The following is a 24,819-nucleotide window of genomic DNA, read 5'->3' as shown; positions in this document are numbered from 1 at the left end:
TGGGAACGCCCTTTTTAGGGTTGAATATGGAGACGAGGGGTTGATGGTCAGTCAACAAGGTAAATTTTTGTCCGTGTAGGTAATGGTTGAATTTCTTCACTCCCCATATCAGGCTGAGTGCTTCCTTGTCGACCTGGGCATAGTTACGCTCAGCTGAGTTCAATGAGCGTGACGCAAAAGCTATCGGCCGCTCCGAGCCATCAGGGAATCTATGCGATAATACCGCTCCTACGCCGTAAGGGGATGCATCGCACGCCAGTCTGATTGGCAGTGATGGGTTGTAATGAGCCAAAACTTCCTTGGACGTGATCAAGCCTTTGCATTTATGGAAGGCACGTTTACAATCTTCGCTCCATTTCCAAATTACTCCCGTTTGTAGAAGTTCGTTAAGAGGGTGCAGAACAGTTGACAAGTTCGGTAAAAATTTATGATAGTCATTTATCAATCCCAGGAACGACCTTAATTGTTAGACATTTTCAGGTGCTGGGGCTTTTATGACCGCTTCAATTTTTTCAGGTGACTTATGCAACCCTCCTTCGTTAATTATGTGGCCACAATATGATATTTGTTTCTGGAAAAATTCACACTTGGGGCGATTTGCTCGTAGGCCCCGTTCTCTCAGCCTAGTGAGCACCTGCTCCAAATTGGCAAGGTGCTCGTTGTCGTTTTCTCCTGTTACAAGGATGTCGTCTAGGTAGCATTGAGTCCCCGGAATCCCTTGCAGGACTTGCTCCATAGCTCTTTGCCAGATAGCTGGAGCTGATGCTACTCTGAAAACCAGTCGATTGTACTGGTACAGGCCTTTGTGTGTGTTTATTGTGAGATACTTTTCAGACGCCTCCTCAACCTCCATCTGTAGATATGCCTGTGCCAAGTCAATTTTGGTGAAACGTTTTCCTCCGGACAGTGAGGCGAAAATATCTTCTATCCTCGGAAGAGGATACTGTACCGTGTGAAGGACCGGGTTTACAGTCACCTTGAAGTCCCCACAGATGTAAATTTTTCTCTGTTCTTCAGATTTATCATTATTCAACGTTTTCTTCATGACCGGGACGATGGGTGTTGCCCACTCACTCCAATCTATCTTGGATAACACGCCTGTCTTTTCCAAATTCTCCAGCTCTGCCTCGGCTGCTGGACGAATTGCGTATGGCACCGGCCTTGCCTTAAAAAACTTGGGAGTTGCCGCATCTTCCACTTTTACTGAGGCAGTGACGCCTTTCAAGGTTCCTAGTTCCTGTTGAAACACTTCTTTGGCGTTGGCCAAGATGTCTTTTAATCATTCAGGTATGACATCATCCTCATTTTTTTTCTTACTGGTCACCGTCAGTGCCTGAATGGAGTGCCAGTCTAAATGTATCTTCCTGATCCATTCACGTCCCAACAGCGGTGGACCACCATCTTGCAGAACGTATAAATACAACTTCTGTATTTCCTTGCCGTTGTATACAACAGGCACCCTTATTTTCCCTCTGGGGTATACTTTCTGCCCCGTATATGTTTTCAAGATAATGGATGTGTCTTTCAAAGGTATATGCGGAAATAGCCGCTCGTAATCCCGTCGACTTATGACGGTCAGAGCTGATCCTGTATCTAGCTCCATTTTAACTGGGGACCCTGCTATCATGAGGGTAACCCAAATGGTCTGGTAATCTTCTTTGGCGATTACATTATGTAATTTGAGACAGCTTAGTCTCTTGTTTCCGGAGTCGCTATCGCTCTTCTGGTCTTCGGAGCTACTGTCCGTCATCATTTGTACCTTTCTGTACTTTTCCTTATTGATTTTTTTTCTGTCAGTGGATTTTTTGTTTCCAGATCGGCATACACGTGCAATGTGTCCCATCTTTCCGCATTGCCTGCATGCTTTGTCCTTGAACCAGCAGTCCCTCTGGTAATGGGTGGATCTGCCGCAGCGATAACATCTCTCGAAACCCTGTGTCATTTCATGGGTGCCGAAGGCCTGTGGATTTTGCTCTATCTCTACAGCTCCTCTTGCTGCTGCTTCGTATGCTACAGCTACACTGAAAGCCTTGTCCAGTGTTAAATCTTTCTCAGAAAGTAGTCTTTTCCGTGTTCCTTCACTTAGGAGACCGCAGACGAATTTGTCTCGAAGAGAATCTGCCAGTCCTGCCCCGAATTGGCAATGCTTTGACAGCTTCCTTAATTCGGTGAGGTAATTAGCGTTACTTTCATTCTTGTGCTGATTCCTCCTGAAGAATTTGAATCGTTCCGCTATCAGCAGCGGTGTTGGGTTTAAGTGCTCCTGTAGGGTATCAACAATCTCCTTAAAATTCTTGTCCATCGGTTTGGCTGGAGTGATTACATTTCGTAACAGCCCGTAGGTCCTTGCGCCCATTAGATTTAGAAGTACCGATGCCTTTTTATCATCCTCTATTTCATTCGCTGTGCAATATACCTCCACTCTTTCTACATATGTGGTCCAATCCTCTGCATCACTATCGAAAGCAGTAATATTGCCAGTCTTAGGCATCCTGAAAAAAAAATGGCGCCTCCCGCGCTTTCCTTTCTTCCCTGCCGAGAAAAAATGGCGCCTCCCGCACTTTCCCGCCGCTGCCGCTGCTGACAATGCTGTTCTCCGCGGTTTTTATTTATACAGATATTTTTAATAGTTGGAGACTCATTCCCGTCGGACGCTCTGGGACTTTTCCCTCCCTCTGCTTGGTCCGAACGCCGACCTGCTTTGCAGCGCTGGCCGTCTCCCGAGTGCTCCACCCTCTGTCTCTGTTTGCCTCCACCTTCGCTGCTAGGCCCCGCTGCAGAGCCAGCCGATCGAGCCCCAGCCCGCCGCCCAGGAAGGATTATTGCAGTACCTGCCACCAGCCCGGCTAGCTGGTGAAACCACAGTTTTTTTTCCTTTTTTTTCCTTCGACTTTCGTCTGAGGAATCGATCTCCTTGAGGTGCTGCCGAATTGCAGGTAAGTCCGTTTCCAGTTCGTCGCCACTGTTGTATCCGTGTGTTAATGGAAACACGGAATGCAGGAGTTGGTTTAACAGGTGTTTACTGAACAAAGTCTGGAGGTGTACTAAAAGATACAAGACACTATACAGGCTTATATAGCCCGAGTGGCCACTGCCAGCATTACAGTACACAGGGGCTCTTAAAGGCACATACACCACAATAGCCCCCCCAAAATACACCACGATATCCCCCCAAAATACCCCGTGCTATTCCCCAAAATACAGCGCGATATGCGCCCAAAATAGCCCGCGATATCCCCCAAAATACCCCGCGATATCCCCCCAAAATACTCCGTGATATTCCCCCAAAATATCCCGCAATAACCCCCCAAATACCCCACAATATCGTCCAAAATACCCCACGATATCAACACAAACTACACCGCAATATCCTCCCAAAATAACCCATGAAATGCCCCAAAATACCCCATGATATCCCCCAAAATAGCCCGCAATATCCCCCCAAAATACACTGCGATTTCCCCCCAAAATACTCCATGATATCCCCCCATAATATCCCGCGATAACCCCCCAAATTACTCCATGATACCCCCCAAAATACTCCGCAATATCCACACAAAATAAACCAAGATATCCCCCCACTATACCCCGTGATTTCACCGCAAAATACCCCGCAATATCCCCCAAAACAGCCCACATTATCCCCCCAAAGTACCCCGCGATATCCCCCCAAAATACACCGCGATATCCCAACATACCACGCGAATTCGCCGCAAAATACCCCGTGATATCCCCCCAAAATACGCCGTGATATCCCCGCAAAATACCCCGTGATATCCCCCCAAAATACCCCGTGATATCCCCCCAAAATACGCCATGATATCCCCCCAAAATACCCCGCGATATCCTCCAAAATACCCCGCAATTTCCCCCCAAAATACCCCGCGAGATCCCCACAAAATACCCCACGATATCCCCCCAAAATACCCCACGCTATTCCCCCAAAATACCCCGCGATATCCCTCCAAAATACCCCGCAATTTCCCCCCAAAATACCCCATGATATCCCCCAAAATACCCTGCGATATCCCCCCAAAATACACCGCAATATCCCCCATAATAACCCGCGATATCACCCCAAAATACCCGACGATATCCCCACAAAATACCCCGTGATATCCCCCCAAAATACCCCGTGATATCCCCCCAAAATACCCCGTGATATCCCCCAAAATACCCCGCGATATCCCCCCAAAAATACCCCGCAATATCCCCCCAAAATACCCCACGATATCCCCACAAAATACCCCACGATATCCCCCAAAATACCCCGTGATATCCCCCCAAAATACCCCGCGATATCCCCCCAAAATACCCCACGATATCCCCCCAAAATACCCCGCGATATCCCCCCAAAATACCCCGCGATATTCCCCAAAATACCCCACGATATCTCCCCAAAATATACCGCGAGGTCCCCACAAAATACCCCGTGATGTCCCCCCAAAATACCCCGCGATATCCCCCCAAAATACCCCGCAATATCCCCCCAAAATACCCCACAATAAACCCCCAAAATACCCCAAGATTTACCCCCAAAATACCCCGTGATATCCCCACAAAATACCCCGCGACATCCCCCCAACAGACCCCGCGATATCGCCCTAAAATACCCCGCGATATCCCACCAAAATACCCCACGATATCGCCCCAAAATACCCCGCGATATCCCCCAAAATACCCCACGATATCCCCCCAAAATACCCCGCGATATCCCCCCAAAATACCCCGCGATATTCCCCCAAAATACCCCACGATATCTCCCCAAAATATACCGCGAGGTCCCCACAAAATACCCCGTGATGTCCCCCCAAAATACCCCGCGATATCCCCCCAAAATACCCCGCAATATCCCCCCAAAATACCCCGCAATAAACCCCCAAAATACCCCAAGATGTACCCCCAAAATACCCCGTGATATCCCCACAAAATACCCCGCGACATCCCCCCAACAGACCCCGCGATATCGCCCTAAAATACCCCGCGATATCCCACCAAAATACCCCACGATATCGCCCCAAAATACCCCGCGATATCCCCCAAAATACCCCACGATATCCCCCAAAATACCCCGTGATATCCCCCCAAAATACCCCACGATTTACCCCCAAAATACCCCACGAAAGCCCCCCAAAATTCCTCGTGATATCCCCCCAAAATACCCCATGATATCCCCCCAAAATACCCCGCAATATCCCCCCAAAATACCCCGCGATATCCCCCCAAAATACCCCACGATATCCCCCCAAAATATCCCGCGAGATCCCCACAAAATACCCCGCGATATCCTCCCAAAATACCTGGCAATATTCCCACCAATATTCACCGCGATATACCCCCAAAATACCCCGTGATAGCCCCCCAAAATCCCCCGCGAATCCCCCCAAAATACCCCACGATTTACCCCCAAAATACCCCGCGATATCCCCACCAATATTCACTGCGCTATACCCCCAAAATACCCCGTGATATCCCGCCAAAATCCCCCGCGAATCCCCCCAAAATACCCCGCGAGATCCCCCAAAATACACTGCAATATCCCCCGAAAATACCCCACGATTTACCCCCAAAATACCCCCAATATTCCCACCAATATTCACCGTGATATACCCCCAAAATACCCCGCGATATCGCCCCAAAATATCCCGTGATATGCCCCCGAAATACCCTGCGATAAACCCCCAAAATACACCATGATATGCCCCCAAAATATCCCGATATCCACCCAAAATACACCATGATATTCCCCTAAAATACCCCACAATATCCCCCAAAACAGCCCAAGTTATCCCCCCAAGTACCCCGTGATATCTCCCAAAAATACCCCGCAATATTCCCCCAAAATAACCTGCAATATCCCCCAAAAATACACCACGATATCCCCCCAATATACCTCGTGATTTCCCCCAAAATACCCCGCGATATCCCCCCAAAATACTCCGTGATATTCCCCCAAAATATCCCGCAATAACCCTCCAAAATACCCCACAATATCGTCCAAAATACCCCACGATATCAACACAAACTACACCGCGATATCCTCCCAAAATAACCCATGAAATGCCCCAAAATACCCCATGATATCCCCCAAAATAGCCCACGGTATCCCCTCAAAACACACCGCGATTTCCCCCCAAAATACTCCGTGCTATCCCCCCATAATACCACGCAAAATCGCCGCAAAATACCCCGTGATATCCCCCCAAAATACGCCGCGATATCCCCGCAAAATACCCCGCGATAGCCCCGCAAAATAACGCGTGATATTCCCCCAAAATACGCCGCGATATCCCCCAAAATACCCCGCAATATCCCCCCAAAATACCCCGCGATTTCCCGCCAAAATACCCCATGATATCCCCCAAAATTCCCCGCGATATCCCCCCAAAATATCCTGCGAGATCCCCACAAAATACCCCACGATATCCCCCCAAAATACCCCGCGAGATCCCCACAAAATACCCCAGGATATTCCCCCAATATACCCCGCAATATCCCTCAAAATACCCCACGAAATCTCCCCAAAATACACCATGATATTCCCCCAAAATCCCCCGCGATATCCCCCAAAATCCCCCGCGATATCCCCCTGAAATACCCCGGGATACCCCCCCGAAATACCCCGCGATATCCCCCCAAAATACCACGCGAAATCGCCGCAAAAAACCCCGTGATATTCCCCAATACGCCGCGATATCCCCGCAAAAAAAACGTGATATCCCCCCAAAATACCCCCGTGATATCCCCCAAAATACGCCGCGATATCCCCCCCAAAATACCCCGCGATATCCCCCCAAAATACCCCACGATTTCCCCAAAAAATACCCCGCAATATCCCCCAAAATACCCCGCAGGATCCCCACAAAGTATCCTGCGATATCCCCCCAAAATACCCTGCGATATTCCCCCAAAATACCCCGCGATAGCCCCCCAAAATACCCCGCGATTTCCCCCCAAAATACCCCGCGATATCCCCCCAAAAAATCCCGCGATATAACCCAAAATACCCCGCGATATACCCCCAAAATACCCCGCGATATCCCTTCAAAATACCCCGCGATATCCCCCCAAAATAGCCCGCGATATCCACACAAAAATACCCCGCAATATCCCCCCAAAATACCCCGCGATATCCACGCAAAATACCCCGTGATATCCCCCCAAAATACCGTGTGATATCCCAAAATTCCCCACAATTTACCCCCAAAATACCCCACGATATCCCCACAAAATACCCCGCGATATACCCCCAAAATACCCTGAGATATCACCCCAAAATACCCCGTGATAGCCCCCAAAAACACCCCGTGATATCCCCCCAAAATATCCCGCGAGATCCCCACAAAATACCCCGTGATATCCCCCCAAAATACCCCATGATATCCCCCCAAAATACCCCACAATTTACCCCCAAAATACCCCACGATATCCCCACAAAATACCCCGCGATATCCCCCCAAACTACCCCGAGATATCGCCCCAAAATACCCCGTGATATCCCCCCAAAATACCCCGTGATATCCCCCCAAAATATCCCGCGAGATCCCCACAAAATACCCCGCGATATCCCCCCAAAATACCCCACGATATTCGCACCAATATTCACCGCAATATACCCCCAAAATACCCTGTGATATCTGTAGTGTATGTACCCGTCTACCTTTAAGGGAACTATTGAATGCAACCGTTCACCTTTAAGAGAACTACTTTAGGTGTGGCACTATTTGTTTGGCTTCTGTATACTGTAATACCGATAGTGACCACACCAGTATATAAGTGTTGTGGCAGGATTGCTGGGGCAGATTCGCCCGGACCTTCGAATAGTAAAGACCTGTTTGTTTGTTACTTCTGAAGTCTGTGTATTTATTAACTGCACAACCCACAGACTTTACAGTGGCGACGAGTCCGATCGTACCCTGCGGCAAGACTACCAAAGCAACGAAGAGCGTCGAAGAGAGGCAACCGCCCTCGTCGTGCTGCTGAAAGAAAACACGAGGCTGCAGCAGGAGGAAGGAGGAAGACTTTAGCAATAAAAGCTTCCATCTGCAACAGGCACTGACTACCCTTCTACCACGGTGCGGAGTGAGCCGATCAGCTGGAAACAAGGCGGCTGCGGAGACTGTGAGTAGGGGAAGGTGTAGAGAATATCCGGAGGATAAGGGCTGTGCACTCAACCACAGTCGAGGGGGGAACGGAGCCGGTCAGAAAGTCGGGTCCAACGGCGTCGTGAGACAGTCGGACCTTGATCGGCGGGGAAAAACGGGCAGCGACCGCAGCCACGAAGCACTGAGACTGTGAGTAGGCGCGGGAAGAGAAACCCAGCCGCAGCCGGGGAGGGAAACACCGGTCTGCGAGAGGGCTGGGAGGCGAACAGGAACCGTGCGGGTGGGAGAGAGAGATGGAGCCGAGCAAGGGGAGAGAGACTGCGCGAGAGCCAGTCCAGCGGCTGAGCTGTCCTCCACCAGCGGGGTACCCAGAGCCGCTAGGACCAAACGTGCGGGAGAGGGAGAGACAGAGCCGAGCAAGGGGAGAGAGACTGTGCGAGAGCCAGTCCAGCGGCTGAACTGTTCTCCACCAACGGGGTACCCAGGGCCGGTAGCACCGAACGTGCGGGAGAGAGAGCGACAGAGCCGGGTACGGAGAGAGAGACTGCGCGAGAGCCAGTCCAGCGGCTGAACTGTCCTCCGTTAACGGGGTGTACCCAGCGCCGGTAGAGCCGTGCGGGCGGGAGGAATAGACAGAGCCGAGTAAGGGGAGCTGTGCGGAAGCCAGCCAGCGGCTGAACCTGTCCGCTGTGGGGGAAGCGTACCCCTTCCACCGGGAAGAAACGCGGGAAGCCGCCATTAGGCGGAGAAGACGCCAGAAGCGGGAAACCGCCATTGAAGTGGGTGGGGCGAGGAAGGAAAGAGCGGGAAACCGCCGATTTCGCGGGAAAACTGCCATCTTAGAAACAAACAAATAAATAAGAATACTTAAAGAAATACTGGTGCTGCTCCCAAGGGAAGAAAGATGCCTAAGCGAGGGAATATTAACGACTTTAATTCTGAAATAGAAGACTGGGCCACGTGCGTGGAACGCATAGAGATCTATTGCGAAGCCAACAAAATAGAGGAAGACGACAAGGCGATAACATTGCTAAACTCGATGGGGGAAAAAACATACGGGCTCTTGAAGCATCTAATAGCACCAAATAAACCAGCGGATCAGACATTCGAAGAGATTGTGGCTGTGCTGAAGGACCACTTGAACCCCACACCGTTGATGCTGGCTGAACGATTCAAATTCTACGCAAGAACGCAGAGGAAAGACGAAAGCAATGCGGAATACTTGGTCGAACTGCGTAGGCTGGCGAAATACTGCCAGTTCGGAGGGAATCTGACAGAAGCGCTGCGGGACAAGTTCGTATGCGGATTGTCCAAAGAAGGGACGCAGAAGCGACTACTGGAAGAGAACGACCTCACACTGGACAGGGCTGTCCTTATAGCTGCATCGCACGAAGCCGCAGCGAAAGGAACGGCGGAAATGCAACTAAAGGCAGCGGCACTCGGGGTGGACCAAATTACTTCAAGCACAACAAAATGCTACCGTTGTGGGAAGGCAATGCATGATCAGAATCAATGCTGGTTTAAGAACCAAGAGTGTAGGAAATGTGGCAAACTGGGTCACATCGCGAAGGTATGCCGGTCCGGGAAAAAGACCAACAATCAAAGGAAGCCACCACAAGAAAAGTACAACAAGGTACACAAGGTGGCTGAGAAGAGTTCAGACGAACAGAATTCAGACTCAGACCTAAACAACCAGGAGCTGGGTAGTCTGAGAATCCACAATGTGGGTAAAGAAACGGATCTACAGACCATCTGGGTCATACTAAAAATAGCTGGAGTCCAAGTAAGAATGGAGCTGGACACTGGATCAGCTCTATCAGTCATCAACCGAAGGGACTAGCACCGGCTATTCTCTCACATACCTTTAAGAAATACCAAGTTCGTATTACAGACATACACGGGGCATAACGTATACCCCGTGGGGAAAATAAGAGTCAAGGTGAGAGATAGGGGTAAAGAACACCCAAGAATGAACTTGTACGTATTACCTGAGGGAGGACCACCACTTCTAGGACGGGAGTGGATTAAGAAAATAGACATGGAAGGGCATTACCTAAAAGCCATAATGAGGGAGGACTCGGTGCAAGCTATTAGCTCAGATTCTGAAATGGATGATGATAAGACCAATTCGAATATGGAAGACAAGGCAAAAAGGGACTTGCCGACGATGGGGAAGAAAACGAAGACATGCAGAAGGACTTATGTTACCAAGAAGAATAAAGCTGCAGAGCAGAACTCCAGGTTGACAAAGAATTCTGAGCCTGTTCAAGCAAAGGATTCATCCACGACGGAAGAACACCGAGTTCGGACTCAAACTTATGTCAAAGTACGACAACAATTAGAACAGTTGAGTGACCATCTCGTACAAGAGATGAAAAATATGGAAAAGTTCTGGGACACCGAATGGGAGAACCTGGAAAGACAACAGAGACAGCTAGCTCAAGCAGAGAGCGACCATAGAGCCATCGTGGCCAGATACCAATCACATTTCCCTGATGCTGTTCAGGAACTAGAATATTTACAGAACGAACCAAAGGAAGAGGAATCTTCAGGAAGCCAGGATTTTATCCCAGTTCTTCTCTACGACTCCTTACAAGCAGAGTGTGAGAAGTTGAAAGAACAGTATGAACAGGCCCAGACTACAATTCTGGAGGGGGTTAACTCGGCAACCTCCGAAAAGCTAGTTTCAGTAGAAGCATATGAGCAACTAAAGGTTGAACATGAGCAAGATGTCCAAAGGCTGCAGGAAATTCTTGATGAGCTCAAGGCCAAGACAGACTCATCGGTAGAAGTTCCATCCATAGATGAGAAATTAGAGGTGAAAAACATGGCAGAGCATGAAAGACAGGATGTCCAAGAACTCATGAAAACATTGAAGGACACCCAAGACAAATATGAGGCGGCAATGACCGAGGTTCAACAACTTGAAGAACAGATTCAACTGGGAATCCTTTCAGTGGAAGAAAAGGAAACTGTAAGAAACTCAGAGACTGTAAGAATGGTCCCTGAACATGAACTAGAGAGCATCAGGGCGCAACTTTTCCGAGCGCTGAAAGCCAAAGTTCAAGAGGAACAGAAGGTGGAAGTATTGGAGGAAAAGGTGGATGAAATGGAGAAGACTCTGATCCACCGTGTTCCCAGGGAAGAGTTAACGGTCAGCCAACTCCTTCATATGCTGAAGGACAAGACTCTGCAAGGGGAACAATCTGAACACGAGCTTCAATCTTCAGGGGGAACGAGTTCGGAGCTCTCAAAAGTCACGGAGATAGCTGAGGTGGCAACACAAATTGTACAAGGATGCCAAAAGTACGTTGAATCATGTCAAGGTGAACAGAAGAATGTGGAAACCGTTACTTCAGTAGAAGGATTAAATAGCCTGATAACGCAATTCCCGATGGAAGGGAAGGTATTGAACTCACAAATGAGGTCCGTCGTGAAGGAATGGCAGATAACCCAGGAAGAGCGGGATGAATATGAATGCATGAAGAAGTCTTTTCAAGAAAGATGTCTAGGGAAGGAACCTCCGTCAGCTAACGTCCAGATGGGTGAGGAGGAAGAAGAAGGCTCTCTCACTGGCCTAACTCAGGACGAACCCGAATATTACCGTGACCTGTTGAGTGACACTGAATATTACGAGGATGTGGTCTGCCCAGCTTGTGATTAAAACTCCCGAAGTGCTGAAATCCGGATGAAGCACTTAAGGTCTAAGGAACATAGAGAGTTGGTGGCGCTACAGCTGGCAGCCGAGAAAGGAGCTCCGAGAGTTTCAAAAAGGCAGAAAAGAAAAAGAAGAAGCAGAAGATAATAACTGTCTAAAATATTAGCACTTCTACCATCTCAGGCGGGACACTACGAGAGGAGCTAAAGTAGTTGAAAAACTGGAAAATGTCAAGACAGCCAGTTGGTTGTAAAAGTCCGCACTGCTGGTTCAACAGGACGAAAGTTCAAGCTGTTACGTCAAGAAAAAGGCTATGGAAGAGTCACTCTAGCCATGTGAACCGGCTACACCAAAGAGATGTTGTTTGGAACGAGTCAAGATCAGAGACTGACTCTATGAACTGTTTCCGCAGAGACTGAACCTGTGAACTGTTCCCACCAAGATTATATCTGTAAATTGTTTTATATGACATTGACTCCACCGAGATTATATCTGTAATTTGTTTTATAGGAAGTTGAAGTTATGTATGTTTAACGGGGACTCTGTAAGTAATAAGCTAAAAAAGGAGGATTGTAGTGTATGTACCCGTCTACCTTTAAGGGAACTATTGAATGCAACCGTTCACCTTTAAGAGAACTACTTTAGGTGTGGCACTATTTGTTTGGCTTCTGTATACTGTAATACCGATAGTGACCACACCAGTATATAAGTGTTGTGGCAGGATTGCTGGGGCAGATTCGCCCGGACCTTCGAATAGTAAAGACCTGTTTGTTTGTTACTTCTGAAGTCTGTGTATTTATTAACTGCACAACCCACAGACTTTACAATATCCCCCCAAAAACCCCGGCGAATCCCCCCAAAATACCCCGCGAGGTCCCCCAAAATACACCGCAATATCCCCCCAAAATACCCCACAATAAACCCCCAAAATACCCCACGATTTACCCCCAAAATACCCCGCAACATCGCCACAAAATACCCCGTGATATCCCCCCAACATACCCCGCGATATTGCCCCAAAATACCCTGCGATATTCCCCCAAAATACCCCGCGATATCGACCCAAAATACCCCGCGATATCCCCCAAAATACCCCACGATATCCCCCCAAAATACCCCACGATTTACCCCCAAAATACCCCACGATATCCCCACAAAATACCCCGCGAGATCCCCACAAGATACCCCGCAATATCCCCCCAAAATACCCGGCAATATGCCCACCAATATTCACCACGATATACCCCCAAAATACCCCGTGATATCCCCCAAAATCCCCCGCGAATCCCCCCAAAATACACCACAATATCCCCCCAAAATACCCCGCGATATCCCCCCAAAATACCCCACGATTTACCCCCAAAATACCCCGCGATATCCACACAAAATACCCCACGATATCCCCCAAAATACCCCGCGATATCCACACAAAATACCCCACGATATCCCCCAAAAACATACCCCGCGATATCGCCCCAAAATAGCCCGCGATATCCCCCCAAAATACCCCGTGATATCCCCCAAAATACCCCGCGATATCCCCTAAAATACCCCAGGATATCCCCCCAAAATACCCCATGATATCCCCCCAAAATACCTTGCGATATCCCCCCAAAAAGCCCGATATCCCCCAAAATACCACACGATATCCCCCCAAAATACACTGCGATATCCCCCCAAAATACCCCACGATATCCCCCCAAAATACCCGATATCCCCCAAAATACCCCGCGATATCCCGCAAAATACCCGCGATAGCCCCCCAAAATACCTCGCGATATCCCCCCAAAATACCCCGCGATATCCCCCCAAAATACCCCGCGATATCCCCCCAAAATGCCCCGCGATATCCCCCCAAAATACCCTGCAATATCCCCCCAAAATACACCGCGATATCCCCCTCAATACCCCGTGATATCCCCCTAAAATACACCGTGATATCCCCCCAAAATACCCCGCGATATTCCCCCTCAATACCCCGCGATATCCCCCTAAAATACACCGCGATATCCCCCAAAATACCCCGCGATATCCCCCCTCAATACCCCGCGATAGCCCCCTAAAATACACCACGATATCCCCCCAAAATACACTGCGATATCCCCCCTCAATACCCCGCGATATCCCCCTAAAATACACCGCGATATCCCCCCAAAATACACCGCGAAATCGCCCAAAATACACCGCTGTGCCACCACCCCTGGTGGGTCTGTCCTGCCGGTGGAACAGGACATACCATGAGATGGTGATGGAGGAGTTTGGGACATTGGCTGAAAGGTATTGGCACAGAAATTCCAGTCGGAGGCTTCCCGCGGGTGTAAGCCCCCAACCTGCATAAACGAACCGCACCGACCGTAATGCTCTGGGCCAGCCTAGAATTCTGTTGCTGTGCCTCCTCAAACAGCCGGTGTGCAGGGCCCGCGTATCCCAGGGGCGCAGCTAGTTTGCAGCATCCCTGGGATCATGTGGGCCATGGGGAGCCAATCGGAGCAGGGAATCTCCATTCATAGATTTGACAGGCAGTCCTGTCAAATCTATAAATAGAGATCACCCTCAAAACATAAGTAAAACTTAAAATAATTTTTTTTTTTAATCACATTTTTAAAATGACTATAAATTACATAAATTAACTATTTTAAACAAAAATTTAAATTTTTGGAAAAAATAATTAAAGTTTTTAACGGGGCTAAAAATAAACTTACCTTTCTTAAAAGTATTTAAAAATGATAAATAAGTGTTAAAGTGTTTTCTTTTACTGATATCACCTCTTACCTTGTTAAAGTTTTCGCCTTGCACCTGCTTTTCCAGGCGCAGCTGCTACCAACTTACCCGGACTGCATCAACCTCGAAAAAAACGGAAGTTCCAGGCGTACACACTGCCTCTCCGGCGCAGGCGTTTGACCTGCGAACCACTTTCTTCAGAGAACGGAAGTTCCGGTTTCCAGCGCATGCGCAGTGCATGCGTGAAACCAGCACTTCCGTTGGCCCTACGGGTGAGTACACAGCGCGTACACACCTGTAGGGAACGGAATTTCGGGGCCAATATTCTGAAAGTAAGACTGTGTCAGGCTGTTGCTTGACTAGTCTGTGGGACAGCTCTCCCAATTTTGGCACAAGTCCCCAGATGTTGGTGAGGAGGACTTTGCAGGGTTGACTGGGCTGGGTGTGCCGTTACCATGTCCGTAGCAGGTGCCGAGGTCAATGCTGGGTGATCCGTCCAGTTTCATTCTTATTATTTTGTTTTGTAGCGGTTTGTTACAATCGAGTGGCTTGCTGGGCTATTTCAGAGGGCAGTTAAGAGTCAACCACATTGCTGTGGATCTGGAGTCATTTATAGGCCAGACCAGGTAAGGATGACAGATTTCCTTCCCTAAAGGACATAAGTGAACCAGATGGGTTTTTACAACAATCCGATAGATTCATGGTCACCATTACTGATACTAGTAATTATTCCAGATATATTTAATTAACTGTATTTAAATTCCCCAGCTGCCATAGTGGGATTTGAATTCACATCTCCGTGGATCATTAATCCAGGCCTCTGGATTACTAGTCCAGTGACATTATCACTACACTACCATAAAGCTTAGTAACTCAACATGCATTCTGGATTATGGTGCAATTATATTTTCCCTTTAAAGAAGGGGCTATAACTCACAAGCCTAGCTTGGTAAACATGTCCACCTGGTGCAGTAATGAGTCATACAGAACATTCCATGTTCAATCTTTGGTCGGTGCTGTGTTGGCTGATCTTAGCTGGAGCAACAGTCTGGGCACTACAATTGCCACCAACACCCCTGGACTAGGGAGGGGGAGGGGGGAAATCAGCCAAGGTTCCTGCTCCTGATCTATATCCAGTGACCCCTGCTGGAAAATGCTTGCGTGTGGCTGTCGGTTGAGGATAGGGTCGGGTTTCGCTACGATGCCTTTCTGGGTCGAATAGTCTCCTGGGCTCACAAAGGAAGAACTGGACAATGTACTGGAGGGTGGCCAGCAGCCCATGACACCGTAACTCAGCAACAATGAAAAATGGGCTAGGGTGGAAATGCGGTTGTGGATTCCACAGTCTATATTGGTGAATAACTGAGGTTATATTAAAGAGAATTGGGTTTAAAAAGTACCAGAATTGAATAGTTTATTGATATCCACCAATTGTACAGGATGCCCGCCCCCTGTGGAGGGGCTCGTCCTTGTTAACTCACCTCTCTTCATTGCTGCCGCTCAGTGGGTTCTGCCCCGCGAAGCCCAGCATGTTGATGTGATCACTGATAAACATGATATCACCCACTTTGAATTGCTCATTCAGACCCCCAGCAGCATTGGTCACGATCAGAGATTCAACGCCCATCAGGTGAAAAACCCGAATGGGAAAGGTCACCTGTGAACAAACAGTGCGGCCCATTAAAGTCCTGGTAACAGTGCAGCCCATTACAGTCCTGGTAACAGTGCAGCCCATTACAATCCTGTTAACAGTGGGGCCCATCAGAGTCCTGGCAACAGTGTCGCCCATTATAGGCAAGGCAACAGTGCAGCCCATTACTGTCCTGGCAACAGTGCAGACCATTAAAGTCCTGGTAACAGTGCGGCCATTTACAGTCCTGGTAACAGTGCAGCCCGTTACAGTCCTGGCAACAGTGCGGACCATTAAAGTCCTGGCAACAGTGCGGACCATTAAAGTCCTGGTAACAGTGCGGCCCATGACAGTCCTGGCAATAGTGCGGCCTATTACAGTCCTGGTAACAGTGCAGCCCATTACACTCCTGGCAACAGTGCAGCCCATGACAGTCCTGATAAGAGTGCAGCCCATTACAGTCCTGGTAACAGTGCAGCCCGTTACAGTCCTGGTAAGAGCAAAGCCCATTACAGTCCTTGCAACAGAGCAGCCCATTTCCGTCCTGGTAAAAGTGCAGCCCATTAAACATGTGGTAACAGTGCAGACCATTACTTCCTGGCAAGAGTGCAGTCCATTGCAGTCCTGGCAACAATGCAGCCCATTACAGTCCTCATACCTGTGTGTCCCATTACAGTCCTGGTAACAGTGCAGCTGATTACAGTCCCAATAACAGCGCGGCCCTAATCAGTCCTGGTAACAGTGTGGGCATTGGGGAGACCATTACAGTCCTGGTAACAATGCTGCCCATTACAGTCCTGGGAACAGTGCAGCCCTTTACAGTACTGGTAACAGTGTGGCCATTACAGTCCTGGTAACAGTGCAGTCCATTCAAGTCCTAATAACAGTGCAGTCCATTACAATCCTGGTAACAGTGTGGCCCATTAAAGTCCTCGCAACAGTGCAACCCATTACAGTACTGGCAACAGTGCAGTCCATTACAGTCCTGGCAACAGAGCGGCCCCTTACAGTCCTGGCAACAGTGCAGCCCATTACAGTCCCGCCAACAGTGCAGACCATTATATTCCTGGTAACAGTGAGGCCCATTACAGTGCTGGCAACAGTGCAGCCCATTGCAGTCCTGGCAACACTGCAGCACATTACAATCATGGTAAGAGTGCGGTCCATTACAGTCCTGGTAACAAAGCATCCCATTACGGTCCTGGCAACAGTGCCGCCCATTACAGTCCTGGCAACAGTGCGGCCCATTACAATCCTGGCAACAGTGCAGCCCATTACAGTCCTGGTGACAGTGCGGCCCATTACAGTCCTGGCAACAGTGTGGACCATTACAGTCCTGGCAGCAGTGCAGCCCATTACAGTCCTGACAACAGTGCATCCCATTACATTTCTGACAACAGTGCAGCCCATTACAGTCTGGGCAACAGTGCGGTCCATTGCAGTCCTGGCAACAATGCAGCCCATTACAGTACTGGTAACTGTGTGTCCCATTACAGTCCTGGTAACAGTACAGGCCATTACAGTCCTGGCAACAGTGCAGCCCATTATAGTCCTGGCAACAGTGCGGCCCATTACATTCCTGGTAATAGTGCAGCCCATTACAGTCCTGGTAACAGTGCGGCCCATTAAAGTCCTGGCAACAGTGTGGCCCATTATAGTCCTGGCAACAGTGCAGCCCATTACAGTCCCGCCAACAGTGCAGCCCATTACAGTCTGATAACAGTGCAGCCCATTACAGTCCTGGTAACAGTGCAGTCCATTACCGTCCTGGAAACAATGCAGCCCATTAAAGTCCTGGCAACAGTGCAGACCATTACAGTCCCACCAACAGTGTGGCCCATTATAGTCCTGGCAACAGTGCAGCCCATTACAGTCCTGGCAACAGCGCTGCCCATTACAGTCCTGGCAACAGTGCAGCCCATTACAGTCCTGGTAACAGTGTGGCCCATTGCAGTCCTGGCAACAATGAAGCCCATTACAGTCCTGGTAACAGTGCAGCCCATTACAGTCCTGGTAACAGTGCGGATGATTACAGTCCTGGTAACAGTGTGGCCCATTACAGTCCTGGTAACAGTGCGGCCCATTACAGTCCTGCTAACAGTGCGGCCCATTACAGTCCTGCTAACAGTGCGGCCCATTACTGTCCTGGCAACAGTGCGGCCCATTACAGTCCTGGTAACAGTGCGGCCCATTACTGTCCTGCCAACAGTGCAGCCCATTACAGTCCTGGCAACAGTGCAGCCCATTACAGTCCTGGCAACAGTGCAGCCCATTACAGTCCTGGTAACTGTGTGGCCCATTACAATCCTGGTAACAGTGTGGCCCATTACAGTCCTGGTAACAGCGCAGCCCATTACAATCCTGGTAACAGTGCAGCCCATTGCAGTTCTGGCAATGGTGCGGCCCATTACAGTCCTGATAACAGTGCGCTCATTGCAGTCCTCGCAACACTGCGGAGGCAGGCAATGTTACAGAGGTGGAAATAGGCGGTCTTTGTTATGCTGTGGATATGTGGTCGGAAACTCATTTCAGGGTCAAATATGACACCTAGGTTGCGAACAGTGTGGTTCAGCCTCAGACAGATGTTCGGGAGAGGGATGGAGTCAATGGCTCGGGAACGGAGTTTGTGGCGGGGTCTGAAAACAATGGCTTCGGTCTTCCCAATATTTAATTGGAGAAAATTTCTGCTCATCCAGAACTGTATGTTGGACAAGCAGTCTGACAATTTAGACACCGTGGCGGGGTTGAGAGAAGTGGTAGCGAGGTAGAGCTGGGTGTCGTCAGCGTACAGGTGGAAAATGACGCTGTGTTTTCGGATGATGTCGCCAAGGGGCAACATGTAGATGAGAAATAGGAGGGGACAAAGGATAGATCTTTGGGGAACACCAGAGGTAATGATGTGGGAGTGGGAAGAGAAGCTGTTGCAGGTGATTCTCTGGCTACGATTAGATAGATAAGAATGGAATCAGGCGAGTGCAGTCCCACCCAGCTGGACGACAGTGGAGAGGCATTAGAGAAGGATGGAGTGGTCAACCGTGTCAAAGGCTGCAGACAGGATGAGAAGGACGAAGAGGGATAGTTTACCTCTGTCACAGTCACAAAGGATGTCATTTGTGACTTTGATGAGAGCCGTTTTGGTACTGTGGCAAGGGCAGAAACCTGATTGGAGGGATTCAAACATGGAATTGCGAGAAAGATGGGCATCCCCGCCCCCAGTTCTAGCAAATAACCAATGCAAAAAGAGGGGGGAAATCCTGCCTTAAAACTACCTGGAATGGGGCAGGTGGTGCATCAGAGCCAAGGCTGATTGTGTTCTCCTGGATAGTGATTGGGATGCTGATTTTCCCCTTCCTTCTCCGGGGACAGGTGTGCCGGTTGTAATGTATGGACTCGGGTCCAAACCTGAAGCGTTCCTGATCTCCCCCTCCCCTCCACACCCGATCAGTCCTTCTCTCAGTGCTGTACGTAGTAACTCACACACACACACACACCTTATTAATCGGGTAGCCCTCGTAGAAGTGGAACCGGCCCTGCATACAGACGCACTGCTTGCCACTGAGCTCCCCAAAGACCAGCCTTCCTGCGTGACCTAAAACTGAAAGGATTTAACAAGAAAGCATTAGATAGAACCCCAGTCAAACACACCTCCTTCAAATAGTGGGCATTCTCTGGCTGGATGGTGTCCTTAACTGCCGTCGCACAAGAGTTGAGTGTGGTTGCAGGTTACAGACAGTTCTTTGCACAGGCCATCCATTTTTACTCTTCATTTTTTGTCTCCCCCTTCCCCTTCTGGTTTTGTCTGAGGTACAGTTCAAAGGAAGCCCTGTGATACCTCACCCCTGACCATTCCTCAAGTGTGACCATGCAGGGTATCACAGTCCAATTCAATCCTGTCCTCACCCAACATCCACCCACTGCAGACATCACTGATTAAGGGAAGGAAAGAACCTGCATTTATATAGCGCCTTTCACAGCCTCTGGACGTCCCAAAGCACTTCACAGCCAATGAAGTACTCTGAACATATGAAACAGGAGCAGGAGTAGGCCATTCGGCCCTTCGAGCCTGCTCTGCCATTCAATGAAATCATGGCTGATCTTCTGCCTCAGCTCCATTCATGGCCCTATCGCCATATCCCTTGATGCCCTTTACTAGTCAGAAATCTATTGGCTTCTGTTTTGAATATACCCAATGACTGAGACTCCACAGCCCTTTGGGGTAGAGAATTCCAAAGATTCACCACCCTCTGTGTGAAGAAATTTCTTCTCACCTCAGTCCTGAATGGCCTACCCTTTATCCTGAGGCTGTGGCCCCTGATTCTAGGCTCCCCAGCCAAGGGAAACATTCTCCCAGCATCCACCCTATCAAACCCTGTAATAACTTTGTATGCTTCAATGAGATCCCCCCTCATTCTTCTGAATTCAAGAGAATACAGGCCTGGTTTACTCAATCTCTTCTCATACAACAGTCCCGCCATCCCAGGAATCAATCTCGTGAACCTTCGTTGCACTCCCTCTATGGCAAGTATATCCTTCCTTAGGTAAGGAGACCAAAGTTGTACACAATACTCCAGGTGTGGTCTCACCAAGGCTCTATATAATTGGAGTAAGACTTCTTTACTCCTGTACTCAAGTGTAGTCACTGTTGTAATGCAGCAGCCAATTTGTTGGTTGAGGAATAGATATTGTCCCGGACACCAAGGTAGAACTCCCCTGCTCTTCTATGAATAGTGTTGTGGGATCTTTTACATCTACCTGAGAGGGCAGACAGGGCTTCGGTTTAACGTCTCATCTGAAAGACGGCACCTCAGAGAATGCAGCTTTGGAGTGTCAGACTGGTATTTGTGTTCAAGTCTCTGGAGTGGGACTTGAACCCACAACCTTCTGAATCAGTAGAACGAGAGTGCTACCACTGAGCCACGGCTGACAGGACTGAGCGCCCAGGCTGATTGCCCCCTACCCCAAGCACAGTGGTTGGGGTGTGCTGCACACAGGACACTGTATGGGGCTGCAGGGGCTCAGTACCACACCAAGCAATGAGCCAGCTCGAAGTGGGCTGGCGTGGTGGCAGGGGGGTAACCTGTAGCGTGTGTTGTTGGCGGTGCCGATCCCGTGCTTGCTGACCTGTGCTCTGTGGGAAGCGTGGGATATTCTCATATGGGAACACGGTCTTGTCGCTCAGCAGCTCAGCAAATCCCCCAAGGCCAGAGCCACAGATCACCGCAACCTTGGGGCGGATCCCACTGTGGGCCAGCAGCCAATCAGCTGTCTCCTTATATTCATCATAGGTATACCTGGACAGGTGAAGAAAGAGAAAAGGGTTACACAGGGAATGAAGTGGTGGGGGGAGAGGTGATGGGGTGAGGGGGTGGGGTGAGGGGGGAGGGGTGATGGGTGAGGGGGTGGGGGGTGGGGTGAGGAGGTGAGGGGATGAGGGGCTGGGGGATGGGGTGAGGGGGTGGGGTGATGTGGTGAGGGGTGAGGGGTGAGGCGGTTGGTGTGAGGGGTGTTGGGGTGAGGGGGCGAGGGGGTGGGGTGAGAGGTGAGGGGGTGGGGTTAAGGGGTGAGTGGTGAGGGATGAAGGGTGAGGGGGTGGGGTGAGGGGTGATGGGTGAGGGGTGATGGGGTGGGGGGAGGGAGTGGGGTGAGGGGGTGGGGGAGGGGTGATGGGGGTTGGGTGAGGGGTGAGGGGGTGGGGTGAGGGGGTGGGGTGAGGGGTGAGGGGGTGTGGTGAGGGTGAAGGGGGTGGAGTGAGGGGTGAAGGTTGAGGGGGGTGGGGTGAAGGGTGAGAGAGAGGGGTGAGGGGGTGGGGTGAGGGGGTGGGGTGAGGGGTGAGGGGGTGTGGTGAGGGTGAAGGGGGTGGAGTGAGGGGTGAAGGCTGAGGGGGGTGGGGTGAAGGGTGAGGGGTGAGAGAGAGGGGTGAGGGGGTGGGGTGAGGGGGTTGGGGTTAAGGGGGACCAGCGTGGGATGGTGGGATGAGGTGGTGCCAACCTCCTCAGTATCATCTAAACCCTGTTGTGCACTCAGGGCAGCTCACACCCGTGGAATGCGCATCCTGTGCCATGTGGGAAGTCCTGGACGACCACATGTGCGGGAAGTGTCACTAGCTACAGCAGCTCGAGCACCAGGTTACGGAGCTTGAGCGGCGGCTGCAGTCACTGCGGTGCATCCACAAGGCTGAGAACTACGTGGATAGTACGTTTCAGGAGGTGGTCACCCCACAGCTTAAGAGTGTGCAGGCAGAGAGGGAATGGGTGAACATCAGACAGCAGAGGAGGACCAGGCAGGTAGTGCATGAGTCCCCTGAGCCCATCTTGCTCACCAACCAGTATTCGGTGCTGAGTACTGGTGAGGACGATGGTTCCTCTGGGGAGTGCAGCCAGAGCCAAGACCACAGCACCATGGAAGGCTCAGCTGCACAGGGTGTGGGGGGGAGAGGAGAGGGAGAGCAATAGTGGTAGGGGATTCAATAATTAGGGGATCAGACAGGTGTTTCTGTGGCCGCAGACGTGACTCCAGCATGGTATGTTGCCTTCTGGTTCCAGGGTCAAGGATGTCACTGAACGGCTGCATGACATTCTGAGGGGGGAGGGTGAACAGCCAGAGGTCGTGGTCCATATCGGCACCAACGACATAGGTAGAAAGAGGGATGAGGTCCTGCAGGCAGAGTTTAGGGAGCTAGGAAAGAGGTTAAAAAGCAGAACTTCAAAGGTAGTAATCTCCGGATAGCCACGTGCTAAGTGAGTACAGAAATAGGAAGATGGAGCAGATAAATGCGTGTCTGGAGAGATGGTGTAGGAGGGAGGGCTTTAGATTCCTGAGGAATTGGAACTGTTTCTGGGGGAGGTGGGACCTCTACAAGCCAGACAGGTTGCACCTCAACGGAAACGGGACCAATATCCTCGCAGGGGGATTTGTTAGTGCTGTTGGGGAGGGTTTAAACTAGCTTGGCAGGGGGATGGGAACCTGAGGGTAGAATCAGAAGGGAGAAAAGCTAAGCTGGAAATAGAAGCTAGGGGTTCAGGTGAAGGGGTGTTTAGGAAGGCAAAGAGAAAGGAGAAGGCAATAGAGCAGGGCAACGACAAGGGTAACGATAACCAGAATGTATCAGGAAGGGGCAGAGCGTACAAGCATAAGAGTGCATCAGGAAATAGAGTCAGAGTAAGGAAAAATGATAAGATAAAATTAAAGGCTCTTTATCTGAATACATGGCGCATTCGTAACAAGATAGATGAGATGATGGCACAAATAGAAATAAATGGGTATGATCTGATAGCCATTACAGAGACGTGGTTGCAAGGTGACCAAGGCTGGGAACTGAATATTCAGGGATATTTGACATTTCAGAAGGATAAGCAGAAAGGAAAAGGAGGTTGGGTAGCTCTGTTAATAAAGGATGAGATCACTGCAGTGGTGAGGAATGATATTGGCTCAGAAGTTCAAGATGTAAAATCAGTTTGGGTGGAGATAAGAAATAATAAGGGAAAGAAGTCATTGGTGGGAGTAGTCTATTGGCCCCCTAACAGTAGCTACACTGCAGGACAGAGTATAAATCAAGGAATAATGGGGGCTTGTAAGAAAGGTACTGCAATAATCTTGGGTGATTTTAATCATCAAAAAGATTGGACAAATTAAATTGGCAAGGGTAGCCTTGAGGACGAGTTCATAGAGTGTATTCAGGATGGTTTCTTAGAGCAATACATTGAGGAACCAACCAGGGAGAAGGCTATTTTAGATCTGGTAATGTGTAATGCGACAGGATTAATTAATGAACTCATAGTAAAGGATCCCCTAGGAAAGAGTGATCATAGCATGATAGAATTTCAAATTCAGTTTGATGGTGAGAAACTTGGGTCTGAAACTCGTGTCCAAAACTTAAATAAAGGCAATTAAATCACAGAAATCACAGAAACCCCACAGTGCAGATAGAGGCCATTTCGGCCCATCGAGCCTGCACCGACACATATCCCACCCGATCCCCGTAACCCCACGTATTTAATCCCCCTAACACTAAGGGTCAATTTATCATAGCCAATCAACCTAACCCGCACATCTTTGGACTGTGGGAGGAAACTGGAGCACCCGGAGGAAACCCACGCAAACACGGGGAGAATGTGCAAACTCCACACAGACAGTCGCCCGAGGCCGGATTGGAACCCGGGTCCCTGGCGCTGTGAGGGACCCAGCGAAAATGGACTGAGGAAATAGATTAAAGGGTAAGACGGTAGATCAGCAGTGGCAGACATTTAAGGATATAGTTCATAACTCTCAGCAAAGGTATATTCCAGTGAGAAAGAAAGGCTTTATGAGAAGGATGCACCATCCATGGCTAACTAAGAAAATTAAGGATGGTATCAAAATTGAAAGAAAAGGCATACAATGTTAATGGCCCAGAAATTCGGGTCGGGGGCTTCCCGCGGGTGCAAGCCCCCAACCTGCACTTACCTTGCGCGCCGGCAGTTGAGTTGTAGGGCCCCGTGGAATTCCAATCCGGGGCCTGGCCCAGCTGCTGGCGCGCAGTGCTTGCGTATCCCAGGGGCGCAGTTAGTTCGATGCGTCCCCTGGGATCACGTGGGCCATGGGCAGCCAATCAGAGGAGGGAAAAGCCCATTCATAACTCTTGACAGGAAGACCTGTCAAGACTTATAAATACTACGGCCCCAAAATAGCAGTAAACCTTCAAATAATTTTTTTTTTTTAAATCACAC

General features: G+C 49.7%; 1 protein-coding gene across 2 annotated transcripts in view; it reads right to left on the bottom strand.

Moving 5' to 3' along the window:
* Nucleotides 1–24,819, bottom strand: part of pnp6 (purine nucleoside phosphorylase 6) — a 182,422-nt gene that overhangs the window by 52,371 nt on the left and 105,232 nt on the right. For both annotated transcript variants that reach the window (XM_085990926.1, XM_085990927.1), the window contains exons 2-4: nt 21,236–21,405; nt 19,606–19,709; nt 15,966–16,141 (exon numbers count right to left, since the gene is read on the bottom strand). In XM_085990926.1, coding sequence (XP_085847052.1) covers nt 15,966–16,141; nt 19,606–19,709; nt 21,236–21,405 — 450 coding nt within the window. The remainder of the gene's footprint in view (nt 1–15,965; nt 16,142–19,605; nt 19,710–21,235; nt 21,406–24,819) is intronic.

Source organism: Somniosus microcephalus, chromosome 6 (genome assembly GCF_052327205.1).
Source record: "Somniosus microcephalus isolate GS21.2 chromosome 6, FLI_Smic_1.0, whole genome shotgun sequence".
In the NCBI taxonomy this organism is placed as follows: Eukaryota; Metazoa; Chordata; class Chondrichthyes; order Squaliformes; family Somniosidae; genus Somniosus; species Somniosus microcephalus.
This window is presented reverse-complemented; position numbering and strand designations above follow the sequence as displayed.